General features: G+C 43.6%; 1 protein-coding gene across 1 annotated transcript in view; it reads left to right on the top strand.

Moving 5' to 3' along the window:
* Positions 1-3686: 3686 nt before the first annotated feature.
* The window catches only part of LOC149427674 (ribonuclease inhibitor-like), a gene marked incomplete at its 5' end in the record, with an annotated part of 28336 nt that continues 16959 nt past the window's right edge, over positions 3687-15063 (top strand). The window contains 3 exons of the mRNA XM_089667791.1: positions 3687-3851; positions 11634-11798; positions 13069-13233. Coding sequence (XP_089523917.1) covers positions 3687-3851; positions 11634-11798; positions 13069-13233 — 495 coding nt within the window. The remainder of the gene's footprint in view (positions 3852-11633; positions 11799-13068; positions 13234-15063) is intronic.

Below are 15063 nucleotides of genomic sequence, written 5' to 3'. Positions count from 1 at the left end.
CTAGAGATTGGCTAAGAGTGCATGAGTATCCTCTGCCTCACCCCCCTGCTTATCTTAACTTCTGGGGACATCATCCTATCTCTGACCTTCCACCATCTAACTCTCACCCCAGAACCAGCACCCTCCTTCCTCTGACCGCAGTCACAACGCTCAAACTCTAATTTGAACTCCTCCATTTCCACGATCCAGCCCCAGCTTCTTATGTGCCTACTGGAATGCCTGCTGAGTCCATAACAAATACACATCCATCAATTGAACTTTTTATCGATCTAGAGTACTTGCTGTTTGTGAAACCTGGCTTCAAGAATCTGAGTTTATAAATGGCCTCCCCGCACCCTCTTATGCGCGCTCCCTGGGAGCACGCAGCACCGCAATCCGGTGCCCACTGTGTCCTCCGGACACAGTGGAACACCGTTCGCTGTACGTGATCACTGATTGGCCAATCAGTGATCACATGAAGAGTAGTAAGCAAGATGTCACTTCTGACACCATTGCTTAGTACGTGTGAAATCTGTGAATGATCACAGAGATCACATGGTACAGGGCTATTCACAACAGTCTTGTACCATGTGACAAGCTGTGACCAATCACAGCTCACACAGTAGTTCTCAATGGCTGCAAGAATGCAGCGTGTTCGTGCGCCAATGCGCATGGATCTTCGCCACCGTGTATTTCCGGAGCCATGTAGGGTACTGGCGGAAATGCTCGGTCTTCCAGGACTTCTGCCGTGGACAGGACCCTGACATCATGCCACAACATCTCAATTGTTTTTAAGTCCAGTCTTTGACTAGGCCACTCCAAAACCTTAATTTTGTTTTTTTGGGGTTTTTTTTAACCATTCAGAGGTGAACTTACTGGTGTGTTTCATTGTCCTGCTGCATAACCCGCTTCAGCTTGAGGTCAGGAACTGGTGACATTCTCCTTCAGATTTTTCTGGTAGAGCACAGAATTCATGGTTCCATCAATTAGGGCAAATCGTCCAGGTCCTGAAGCTGCAAAACAGCTCAACACCTTCACACTACCACCACCATGTCTGACTGGTGGGATGGTCTTCTTTTTTTGAAATGCTGTGTTAGTCTTATGAAAGTTGTAATGGGGTGCAACCTTCCAAAAATACAACATTTGTCTCATCAGTCCACAGAATATTGGCCCAAAAGTCTTGGGGACAATCAAGATGTTTTGTGGCGAATGTAATGTGAACCTTTTTGTGTTCTTTTTGGTCAGCAGTGGCTTTTGCATTCCCATGGAGGCCAGTTTTGCCCAGACTCTTTCTTCTTGTTGAACCATGAACACTGACCTTAACTGAGGCAAGTGAGGCCTGCAGTTCTTTAGATGATGTTCTGGGTTCTTTTATAGCCTCTTAGATGAGTTGTTGTTGTGCTCTTGTAGTAATTTTGGTAGACCGACCACTAATGAGAAGTGGCCTTCTTATTTCTTAATTATTTTGGATCTCCCCATTACTACACATTAACTATTCAGTGTCAAAGGATACTCCATTACTACACATCTGTTACTCAGTGCCGGGGGATCTCCTCATTACTAAACATCTGTTACTAAGTGTCAGGGGATCTCCCTATTACTACACATCTGTTACACAGTGTCGGGGGGTCTCCCCATTACTACACATCTGTTACAGTGTCGAGGGATCTCCCTATAACTACACATCTGTTACTTAGGGTCGGGGGATCTCCCCATTACTACACATCTGTTACACAGTGTCGGGGGGTCTCCCCATTACTACACATCTGTTACAGTGTCGAGGGATCTCCCTATAACTACACATCTGTTACTTAGGGTCGGGGGGTCTCCCCATTACTACACATCTGTTACACAGTGTCGGGGGGTCTCCCCATTACTACACATCTGTTACACAGTGTCGGGGGGTCTCCCCATTACTACACATCTGTTACTTAGGGTTGGGGGATCTCCCCATTACTACACATCTGTTACACAGTGTCGGGGGATCTCCTCATTGCTACACATCTGTTACTCAGTGTTGGGGGATCTCCTCATTGCTACACATCTGTTACTCAGTGTTGGGGGGTCTCCCCATTACTACACATCTGTTACTAAGTGTCGGGGGATCTCCCCATTACTACACATCTGTTACTCAGTGTCGGGGGATCTCCCGATTACTACACATCTGTTACTAAGTGTCGGGGGATCTCCTTATTACTACACATCTGTTACTCAGTGTCTGGGGATCTCCTTATTACTACACATCTGTTACTCAGTGTTGGGAGATCTCCCCATTACTACACATCTGTTACTCAGTGTTGGGGGGTCTCCCCATTACTACACATCTGTTACTCAGTGTTGGGGGGTCTCCCCATTACTACACATCTGTTACTCAGTGTCTGGGGATCTCCTTATTACTACACATCTGTTACTCAGTGTTGGGAGATCTCCCCATTACTACACATCTGTTACTAAGTGTCGGGGGATCTCCTCATTGCTACACATCTGTTACTAAGTGTCGGGGGATCTCCTCATTGCTACACATCTGTTACTCAGTGTTGGGGGGTCTCCCTATTACTACACATCTGTTACTCAGTGTCGGGGGATCTCCTTATTACTACACATCTGTTACTCAGTGTCTGGGGATCTCCTTATTACTACACATCTGTTACTCAGTGTCTGGGGATCTCCTTATTACTACACATCTGTTACTAAGTGTCGGGGGATCTCCTCATTGCTACACATCTGTTACTCAGTGTCTGGGGATCTCCTTATTACTACACATCTGTTACTCAGTGTTGGGAGATCTCCCATTACTACACATCTGTTACTCAGTGTTGGGGGGTCCTCCCCATTACTACACATCTGTTACTCAGTGTTGGGGGGTCTCCCCATTACTACACATCTGTTACTCAGTGTCTGGGGATCTCCTTATTACTACACATCTGTTACTCAGTGTTGGGAGATCTCCCCATTACTACACATCTGTTACTAAGTGTCGGGGGATCTCCTCATTGCTACACATCTGTTACTAAGTGTCGGGGGATCTCCTCATTGCTACACATCTGTTACTCAGTGTTGGGGGGTCTCCCCATTACTACACATCTGTTACTCAGTGTCGGGGGATCTCCTTATTACTACACATCTGTTACTCAGTGTCTGGGGATCTCCTTATTACTACACATCTGTTACTCAGTGTCGGGGGATCTCCTCATTGCTACACATCTGTTACTAAGTGTCGGGGGATCTCCTCATTGCTACACATCTGTTACTCAGTGTTGGGGGGTCTCCCCATTACTACACATCTGTTACTCAGTGTCGGGGGATCTCCTTATTACTACACATCTGTTACTCAGTGTCTGGGGATCTCCTTATTACTACACATCTGTTACTAAGTGTCGGGGGATCTCCTCATTGCTACACATCTGTTACTCAGTGTTGGGGGGTCTCCCCATTACTACACATCTGTTACTCAGTGTCGGGGGATCTCCTCATTGCTACACATCTGTTACTCAGTGTTGGGGGGTCTCCCCATTACTACACATCTGTTACTCAGTGTCGAGGGATCTCCACATTACTGCATACCTGTTACTCAGTGTCGGGGGGTCGCCCCATTACTACACATGTATGATAATATTGATGTGTCCTCTCCATTATAATGTGAACTACATTCACTATGGGGGGGGAATTCATTTTTTCTCTGATGACACTCTTCTCTTTCTCTACAGATTGGCTAACAATGACCTATCAGACGGTTCCTGCCCCGACCTGGCATGTGGGATAAGTAATAACCCGGCACTGAGGACACTGAACCTGGCTGAGAACAATCTGGAGGGTCCGCACTTCCGAGGTGTAATGGAAGCTCTGACCACAGGCCAGATTAACAAGTTACTGTAAGTATGGCCAGAATATATTTTTAAGACACATTCACCCCCTCCCCCCCCCCCCCCCCCCAGGCCAATTTTCAGCTTTCAGGGCTGTCACACTTTGAATGACAATTGCTCAGTCATGCAACACTGTACCCAAATGAAGTTTCTATCACTTCTTTTTAGATAGAGTATTCTTTTGGTGGTATTTAAGAACCACCAAGTTTTTATTTATTGTTATGTGAACGAAAAAAATATTGAAAATTTTGTAAAAATAACACAATTTTATTAATTTCTTTTATAAAAAATTGTCTTTCTTCGTAAATTTAGGCCAAAATGTATTCTGCTACATTTTGGTGGTAACAATGTGCCAAATCAGTGTATACTATTTAGTCTTTAGGAAAGTTATAGAGTCTTCAAACTATGGGATATACTGTATAATAATAATAATAATAATATACTGCATATTTGAAAGTTGATCAATCCTGATGTACTGACGCCGATCTCATTTCTTGAGGCCCAAAAGCACTAGGACAGTACAAACACCGCCTCCCCCCCAAATTACCCTTTTTTGGAAAGTAGACACCCCAAGGTGTTTAGTAAGAGGCATGGTGAGTTTTTTTTAGAAGTTGCCAATTTTTGTAACAATTTTTTTAGAAAATGAAGAAATAAAATAATATTTTTCTTTTTTTACATACTGTCACCAGTGCAGTACAGTGTCATCATGTGACTGGTGTGGTGGTGATCAGGGATACTGACTGGTGACAGTGTATTAAAAAAAAAAAAATTATATATATATATATAGTTAAACAGTTATATACTTTATATATTTTTATATACTTTTTAAAAAAATTTCAATTCTTTTTACAGTTTTTCTTTACATATTGTGACCAGAGCAGTACATTGTTACCATAGTGACATTGTACTACTCTGGGGAGATGATCAGGATTTTCTTTACACTAAGATTGCTTATAACAGTGAAGATCATTTCTTGAGGCCCAAAAACACCAGGACAGTACAACCCCCCCCCGCCCAAAAAAAAAAAAATTACCCTTTTTTTGGAAAGTAGACACACAAAGGTGTTCAGTAATTGTAAAAAAATGTTTTTGAAAATGAAGAAATGAATTGACATTTTACATACTGTCACCAGTGCAGTACAGTCTCATCATATGACTGGTGTGGTGGTGATCGGGGATACTGACTGGTGACAGTATAATACAAAAAAAAAATACAAATATATATATATCCTTTTTTAAACATTTTTTACTTTTTTTTTTTTACAGTTTTGTTGTTTGTTTTACATATTGCGACCAGAGCGGTACATTGTTACCACAGTGACATTGTACTACTCTGGAAAGATGATCATTTCTTGATGCCCAAAAAACACCAGGACAGTACAACCCCCCCCCCCCCCCCAAATTACCCTTTTTTTGGAAAGTAGACACCCCAAGGTGTTCAGTAATTGTAACATTTTTTTTAGAAAATGAAGAAATGAATTAACATTGTTTCTTTTTACATACTGTCACAGTGCAGTACAGTGTCATCGTGTGACTGGTGTGGTGGTGATCAGGGATACTGACTGGTGACAGTGTATTACAAAAAAAAAAAAAAATTATATATATATATATATATATATATATATATATATATATTTAAACAGTTATATACTTTATATATTTTTATATACTTTTTAAAAAAATTTCAATTCTTTTTACAGTTTTTCTTTACATATTGTGACCAGAGCAGTACATTGTTACCATAGTGACATTGTACTACTCTGGGGAGATGATCAGGATTTTTTTTACACTAAGATTGCTTATAACAGTGAAGATCATTTCTTGAGGCCCAAAAACACCAGGACAATACAACCCCCCCCCCCCAAAAAAAAAAAATTACCCTTTTTTTGGAAAGTAGACACACAAAGGTGTTCAGTAATTGTAAAAAAATGTTTTTGAAAATGAAGAAATGAATTAACATTTTACATACTGTCACCAGTGCAGTACAGTCTCATCATATGACTGGTGTGGTGGTGATCGGGGATACTGACTGGTGACAGTATAATACAAAAAAAAAATACAAATATATATATACACTTTTTTAAACATTTTTACTTTTTTTTCTTTTACAGTTTTGTTGTTTGTTTTACATATTGCGACCAGAGCAGTACATTGTTACCACAGTGACATTGTACTACTCTGGAAAGATGATCATTTCTTGATGCCCAAAAAACACCAGGACAGTACAACCCCCCCCCCCCAAATTACCCTTTTTTTGGAAAGTAGACACCCCAAGGTGTTCAGTAATTGTAACATTTTTTTTAGAAAATGAAGAAATGAATTAACATTGTTTCTTTTTACATACTGTCACAGTGCAGTACAGTGTCATCATGTGACTGGTGTGGTGGTGATCAGGGATACTGACTGGTGACAGTGTATTACAAAAAAAAAAAAAAATTATATATATATATATATATATATTTAAACAGTTATATACTTTATATATTTTTATATACTTTTTAAAAAAATTTCAATTCTTTTTACAGTTTTTCTTTACATATTGTGACCAGAGCAGTACATTGTTACCATAGTGACATTGTACTACTCTGGGGAGATGATCAGGATTTTTTTTACACTAAGATTGCTTATAACAGTGAAGATCATTTCTTGAGGCCCAAAAACACCAGGACAGTACAACCCCCCCCCCCCCAAAAAAAAAAAAATTACCCTTTTTTTGGAAAGTAGACACACAAAGGTGTTCAGTAATTGTAAAAAAATGTTTTTGAAAATGAAGAAATGAATTAACATTTTACATACTGTCACCAGTGCAGTACAGTCTCATCATATGACTGGTGTGGTGGTGATCGGGGATACTGACTGGTGACAGTATAATACAAAAAAAAAATACAAATATATATATATACTTTTTTAAACATTTTTTACTTTTTTTTTTTTTACAGTTTTGTTGTTTGTTTTACATATTGCGACCAGAGCAGTACATTGTTACCACAGTGACATTGTACTACTCTGGGGAGATGATCATTTCTTGATGCCCAAAAAACACCAGGACAGTACAACCCCCCCCCCCCCCCCCAAATTACCCTTTTTTTGGAAAGTAGACACCCCAAGGTGTTCAGTAATTGTAACATTTTTTTTAGAAAATGAAGAAATGAATTAACATTGTTTTTTTTTACATACTGTCACAGTGCAGTACAGTGTCATCATGTGACTGGTGTGGTGGTGATCAGGGATACTGACTGGTGACAGTGTATTACAAAAACAAATACAAAAAAAAAATACAAATACACATATATATATATATATATACACACACTTTAACATTTTTTTACTTTTTTTTACAATTTTGTTGTTTTTTTTTTACATATTGCGACCAGAGCAGTACATTGTTACCATAGTGACATTGTATTACTCTGGGGAGATGATCAGGATTTTTTTACACTAAGATTGCTTATAACAGTGATGATCATTTTTATGCCTGACATCCATTCATTGGTTGGACACAGTGGGTGACAGATCAAGCCGCAGCAGGGCCACTAGATCGCATGGAAGGTGTTCGCCTGGAAGACATTATATGACGTTCACCCAGGATAACAATGTTCCTGCTCAGCTGTTTTTTTACAGTAGGCTGGGCAGGAGGTAGTTAACCCCCCTGGCGGTATTCCCGAGTGTAGCTCGGGGTAAAGTTTCAGCACCACAAGCGGTAACCCCCCCCGAGCTACACTCGAGAATACACTGCAGCGCTGCTCCGGGATCTCTTCTTCACTTACCTTGTCCTGCGCTCCCGCGATGTCCCTCCTGCAGTGTCCCCGGCAATGTCCTCCGGCCGATGCCGGCATCTGTCTTCCGGGTTTCGTTCCCTGCGACGTCGGGACGTACGGGGGATGGAAATGGCGGGAAACTCAAAATTGTAAAAAAGTGACATTCACTAAATACACTAAAATCACATAGTATAACATTCCTGTATCAAACCATTTCACATACATTTTGTCCCGAGTGCTTTGTCCGGCGCCCTGCCTGCATTTTTACTGTTCTTTCTGCCTGGAAACTGAGAAACGTCCATGGCGTCCAAAAAGCGTCCCTTTAGGTCAGACGCGGTTTTAGACCGGCTAGAGAACAGCGATAGTAAATCAGAACCACTTGCAGAATTGAGTGATAATGATTGGTGGGGGAAATTCCTCATCAGACACTGAAAACGATTCTGCGACTGAGCTCAGCGATGTGCGAACTTGGCGCTATATTTCACATTTCAGTGTTTTTGGTTTGATTATATTATTGAATTAAATGTATTATTATTATATTATTATTTTTTATGATTATTTATTATATTATAATTTATGATTTCGTGTTTCAAATTTTATCATCCCCGGGATGTTACTAGACTCTTGTTCGGACAGATTTCAGTGAGTTATTCCTAAGAATTACAGGCCGACAAAAAAAATACATATTTCCATGCAAAAAAATGTACCGCTTTGAGCACAGAAATACTGACATAATCAGACCGCCAGGGAGGTTAAACCCCTTTGTTTCATAAAGTCATTTAGCTAGTAAAATGGATGATATTGTAGGAGGCCATACACGGGGGAAAACGTTTTTGCGATGAAAGCAGAGGTCATGCACACAGTGGCGTCCCTAGGGTTGGTGTCACCCGGTGCGATAACACTTGGTGACACCCCCTCCGACGATCCCCGCAGAATGGATCGGATCTGCAGATTGAGCATAATGGATCGGACTCCGATCCATTATGCTCAATCCGCAGATTTGATCCATCCTGCGGGGATCGTCGGCTTGCTTTACAACTTACCTTTTCATGAAGTGGGTCCGGTGTCACCCCGTATAGGTTGCATGCTGACAATCCCCGCAGGATGGTATGGATCTGGGGATTGGGGAGCATAATGGATCGGAGTCCATCCTGCGGGGATCATCGGCTTTATTTACAACTTACCTTTTCATGGAGCGGGACCGGTGTCACTCCATATAGGTTGCATGCAGCACAGTGGGTAAATGGTTAGCACTTCCGCCTGGCAGTACTTGGGGTCGTTGGTTCGAATCCCAACCATGGCACCACCTGCCTGGAGTTTGCATGTTCTCCCTGTGCCTGCGTGGGTTTTCTCCGGGCACTCCGGTTTCCTCCCACACTCCAAAGACATGCTGGTAGGTTAAGTGGCCCTAGTATGTGTATGTATGAATGTGAGTTAGGGACCTTCGATTGTACGCTCCTCGGGGGCGGGGACTGATGTGAATGTACAATATATATGTAAAGCGCTGCGTAAATTGATGGCGCTATATAAGTACCTGAAATAAATAAATGCTGACAATCCCCGCAGGATGGTTCGGATCTGCGGATTGAGCATAATGGATTGGAGTCCGATCCATTATGCTCCCCAATCCGTAGATCCCATCCATCCTGCGGGGATCGTCGGCATGCAACCTATAAAGGGTGACACTGGACCCGCTCCGCGAAAAGGTAAGTTGTAAAGAAAGCCGACAATCCCCGCAGGATGGATCCGGACCATCCTGCGGGGATCATCGGCTTTCTTTACAACTTACTTTTTCGTGGAGCGGGTCCAGTGTCACCCCGTGCGGTCAGTGTCACCCAGCGCGGGCCGCACCCCCTGCCTCGGGATGCCCCTGGATGCACAGATAGTCTGAGATACTAAACTGCGTTTCCATCTGTATTTTCTATGCAATGATATAAGATGCGTTTGTAACAATGCACTACGCCTGCGTTGTGGGTTATATTGTGCCTTAGAAGTGCCTACAAGGATTGTTGTCTAACTGTTTCTTTGTTCTGTTTTTATAACAATAAAAATATTGCAACAGAAAGCAGAGGTGATGTAACATTCTTTATTTTCCGCTGTGTGATGAGACACCTAGCTAGCAGGTGGGAAGCCTCACTTTCCTCTTTAACCCCCGGTTCACACCTATGCGGCCGTGCGGCCCACGTTCTGCTCGGCACAAGAGTCCATTCATTTGAATGGACTCCTGTGCCCCGGGACACGCAGGGAAGAAGTCCCTGCACTACTTTGGGAAACTCGGTTCCCAGTATGGTTGCGTTTCCCAGTGCGGGTGGTGTGCCATTAGAACTAATGGCACCCGCCCACGGGTCCGCAATTCTCTGTGCGGGTGGTGAGGCTGCATGGATTTTCAATCGGATCCACAGCGGCACCACCCGCATAGATGTGAACCGGAGGGTCACTGTGTGTCAGAGCTTACTGAGCTCAAAGAGGGAAAATTGTTGGTGCTGCTTAGCTGGTGCCTCTGTGACTGAAGTCGCCAATTTATTTGCCGTGTCGCTAGGTGCAGTGTCAAAGGTTATGATGGCGTTATCAGTTTCTGGGAAAATGTCGTCTGATAAGTATTAAGTCAATGTAATTGACCTAAAACGGCCCTGTGGTCACATTCGGTCAATTACGTCTCGAGCATCCCTGCCCTTTGACAAATGGCCAGTTTCTGGGCAAGGACTGAGCCGTCTACAGCTCATTAGCCTGCTGCCTTCCAGATTTGGACTGGACCTGGTTCAGAATGAATTCCATTATATTTTTTTTAAGTATATTGTCTGGTGTTTTCTAATGTGATCTAATAGAAATTATTCCGATAGAAAGAAATAAGTTCCCCTCATGCAGACCAGGGTTCCTCCAAAAATTACCAGGGGGTTCCTTGAGCAATGAGCAATTTCTGCCTCTCAGATAAATTCCCTCTAAGACCATGGATATTTGTATCTCTCTATAAGGGGGTCATTCTTCCCAATGACCACAAATGTAAGGAACATTCTTCCCACTGACCATCACACCGATGTATCATGAGCAGGGGCGGACTGACCATTTGAGCACTAGGGCACTGCCCGAGGGCCGGGGGTCAGTAGGGGGCCCCATGAAATGCCCCTGGTACCTTTTTTATAGGCTTTTTTTGGGTGTACTTTGAGTGTGGGCAAGGACATAGGGGACCCATGATCCCCTATTGCCCGAGGGCCCCATGAGTTGTCAGTCCGCCCCTGATCATGAGTTGTAGATAGAGTCATTTTTAGCCGGGGTTACCTGAGACTGGAAAGTTATTTCAAGGGTTCCTCTGTGTTGATAAGGTTGAGAAAGCCTGTTGTAGACAATAGTTCATTCATTGCTGGGGGAGAAATTAATTTTCTGTGGGTTACATTTCTCTCTTCTTCAATGTAATTGACTTAAAACAGCCACGTGGTCACATTCGGTCAATTATGTCTTGAGCATCCCTGCCCTTTGATGAACGGACAGTTTCTGGGCAAGGACTGAGCCATCTACAGCTCATTAGCCTGGCACTGACGGCTGCCTTCCAGGTTTGGACAGGACCTCGTTCAGAATTAATTCCATTCAAATATTTTTTTAAAGTAATTGTCTGGGGTTTTCTAATGTGATCTAATAGAAATGATTCTGATAGAGAGAAATAAGTTCCCATCATGTAGACCAGGGTTTCTCAACCAGGGTTCCTCCAAAAATTACAAGGGGGTTCCTTGAGCAATGAGCAGTTTCCACCTCTCAGATAAATTCCCTCTAAGACCATTGATATTTGTATCTATCTATAAGGGGGTCATTCTTCCCAATGACCACAAATGTAACGAGCATTCTTCCGACTGACCATCACACCGATGTATCATGGGTTGTAGATAGAGTAATTTTTAGCCAGGGTTCCCTGAGACCAGAAAGTTATGTCAAGGGTTCCTCTGTGTTGGAAAGGTTGAGAAAGGCTGTTGTAGACAATAGTTCATTCATTGCTGGGGGAGAAATTAATTTTCTTCTGGTTACATTTCTCTCTTCTTCCATAGCTTGTCCTATAATCACCTAACAGACAGTTCCTGCCCTGACCTTGCATCTGGAATAAGGAATAACCAGACACTGAAAACACTGAACCTGTCTGAGAACAATCTGGAGGGTCCTCATTTCATGGATCTGATGGAAGCTCTGACCACAAGCCTAATCGAGGAATTATAGTGAGTATAACAGAACTAAATGAAATATCAATCCGCACAATGATCACAATCCCACCAGGCAGGGGTGTCCCTAGGGTTAGTGTAACCCGGTGCGATAACACTTGGTGACACCCCCTCCGGCAATCCCCGCAGGATGGATCGGATCTACAGATTGAGCATAATGGATCTGAGTCCAATCCATTATGCTCAATTCTCAGATCCGATCCATCCTGCAGGGAACGTCGGCATGCAACCAATACGGGGTGACACCGGACCCGCTCCACGAAAAGGTAAGTTGTAAAGCAAGCCGATGATCCCCGCAGGATGGATCGGATCTGCGGATTGGGGAGCATAATGGATCGGACTACGATCCATTATGCTCAATCCGCAGATCCGATCCATCCTGCGGGGATCGCATTTGGCTAGGGTCAGTGTCACTACTGGTAGCATGAGGCCATACCTGGACCCTACAGAGGTTGCACAGGCAGTCCAACTCCTCCAGGATGGCACATCAATACCTGCCATTGCCAGGTTTGCTGTGTCTCCCAGCACAGTCTCAAGAGCATGGAGGAGATTCCAGGAGACAGGCAGCTACTCTAGGAGAGCTGGACAGGGCCGTAGAAGGTCCTAAACCAATCAGCAGGACCGGTATCTGCTCCTTTGTGCAAGGAGGAACAGGATGAGTCCTGAAAGAGCCCTACAAAATGATTAAAGTACAATACGATTCACGTCAATGGTATTCTATGGTCATCCTAAGAATGGAGATATCACATCTATACATGGATGGCAATATTGGAGTTTTATAAAGTGATTTCATCAGGGGCGGACTGACAACTCATGGGGCCCCCGGGCAATAGGGGATCATGGGGCCCCTGTGTCCTTGCCCAAACTCAAAAAGTCTATGAAAAAGGTACCAGCGGCATCTCATGGGGCCCCCTACTGTCCCCGAGCCCTCGGGCAGTGCCTGAGTTTCCAAATGGTCAGTCCGCCCCTGGATTTCATATAAATGATGCCAGTTATAAAACATGAGTTATCATCATATAGAGAATAATTATATTCATTCCTGGGGGAAAAACAAATTTTATTTTCATCCTCGTTATAGCTGTGATTATTTTTTGATATTATTATGCAGGATTTACCTGGTGCCAAACGTGTGTGCCGTGCTTTACAACATACAGGGAGACAGTACAGTTACAATACAAGCCAAGGTTGGATGTCAGGAGGTCCTCGCTCCTGGGAGCTTACAATCTAAAAGTATACCATCTGGTAACGTTCTTCTCTTCTTCTACAGTTTGGCCAATAACAACCTAACAGACAGTTCCTGCCCCCACCTGGCCAGTGGAATACGAAATAATCAGACGCTGAAGAGACTGGACCTGTCTAAGAACAATCTGGAGGGTCCTCATTTCAGGGACCTGATGGCAGCTCTGACAACAAGCCGGATTGAGGAATTAAAGTAAGAGCAGCTTCCTGATTGGTGAAATTTGGCGTCAAGAGCACAAGTCCCTACTGCTGCTATAGCCTTGTTAGAACGCCATCCCTCCTGCTGAGGCCGAACCCTCTACCATTTTGTCCACACTACCCACATGAAAAAATATATATTTGAAATACTACAATTTTGGCCATATTCAATATATATATATATATGTGTGTGTGTGTCTGTACAGTGGGGCAAAAAAATATTTAGTCAGCCACCAATTGTACAAGTTCTCCCACTTACAAAGATGAGAGGCCTGTAATTGGCATCATAGGTAGACCTCAACTATGAGAGACAAAATGAGAAAACAAATCCAGACAATCACATTGGCTGATCTGGAAAGAATTTATTTGCAAATTATGGTGGAAAATAAGTATTTGGTGAATATGAAAAGTTCATGTCAATACTTTGTTATATATCCTTTGTTGGCAATGACAGAGGTCAGACGTTTCCTGTAAGTCTTCACAAGGTTGGCACACACTGTTGCTGGTATGTTGGCCCATCCTCCATGCAGATCTCCTCTAGAGCAGTGATGTTTTGGGGCTGTCGCTGGGCAACACGGACTTTCAACTCCCTCCAAAGGTTTTCTATGGGGTTGAGATCTGGAGACTGGCTAGACCACTCCAGGACCTTGAAATGCTTCTTACGAAGCCACTCCTTCGTTGCCCGGGCGGTATGTTTGGGATCATTGTCATGTTGGAAGACCCAGCCACGTTTCATTTTCAATGCCCTTGCTGATGGAAGGAGGTGTGCACTCAAAATCTCATGATACATGGCCCCATTCATTCTGTCCTGTACATGGATCAGTCGTCCTGGTCCCTTTGCGGAGAAACAGCCCTAAAGCATGATGTTGCCACTCCCATGCTTCACAGTAGGTATGGTGTTCTTTGGATGCAACACAGCATTCTCTCTCCTCCAAACACGATGAGTTGTGTTTCTACCAAACAGTTCTATTTTGGTTTCATCTGACCATATGACATTCTCCCAATCCTCTTCTGGATCATCCAAATGCTCTCTAGCAAACTTCAGACGGGCCGGACATATACTGGCTTAAGCAGGGGGACACGTCTGGCACTGCAAGATCTGAGTAACTGGCGGCGTTGTCAGGAATGGACTTGCCAATAATGGTGGGACTCACCTGCCTTGTGGGCTGCAGTACCAGGGCTGGCCAGCGGGTGCTCTCAGCAATCAGAGACTCACCCCTGCAATCAGCCAAACACCTGAAGCTGATTACGGGGGTTGTATTTAAGGAATGGCCAGACTCACAGTCAAGGCCGTGGTGTGTGTTTTCCATGGGCCCCTGTATCTTGTAACTTGTATCCTGTATTCCTGTTCCTGTTTCTGTCTGACTTGTTGCCGACCCTGCCTGATCCTGACCTCTGCTGACTTCTCCTGTTTGATCCCTGGCTTGTGACCCTGACCATTCTCTGCCTGACCCTCTGCACCGCGCTGCCCGTGAGTTACTGAACCCAGCTTGTGACCCCGACCACTCTCCCGCCTGTTCCTGGTACTCCGTTTGCCCGTTTGCTACTGACCCGGCCTGCCTGATGACTCTTGCATTGTATGTATTGTTATCTGTGGGTGGTTTGGTTTGGTTTGTTTGCACTGTGTTTAGGTTTAGTTTTGCACTGCGTTTTGTATTGTTAGTCTTAATAAATTATATTGTTTATAACATATCTGAAGCCTGCGTTTCCCTGCGTCAGTCCACACACCTCTGGTCATACCCAGATTCCTGACAGGTGTAGTGTGTTACTGATGGTAGCCTTTGTTACGTTGGTCCCAGCTCTCTGCAGGTCATTCACTAGGTCC

Source organism: Staurois parvus, unplaced genomic scaffold, assembly GCF_062004578.1.
Source record: "Staurois parvus isolate SC_StPar_1 unplaced genomic scaffold, SC_StPar_1.0 ptg003588l, whole genome shotgun sequence".
In the NCBI taxonomy this organism is placed as follows: Eukaryota; Metazoa; Chordata; class Amphibia; order Anura; family Ranidae; genus Staurois; species Staurois parvus.
The sequence above is the reverse complement of the archived record's forward strand: the minus strand, read 5'-3'. Positions and strand labels throughout refer to the sequence as shown.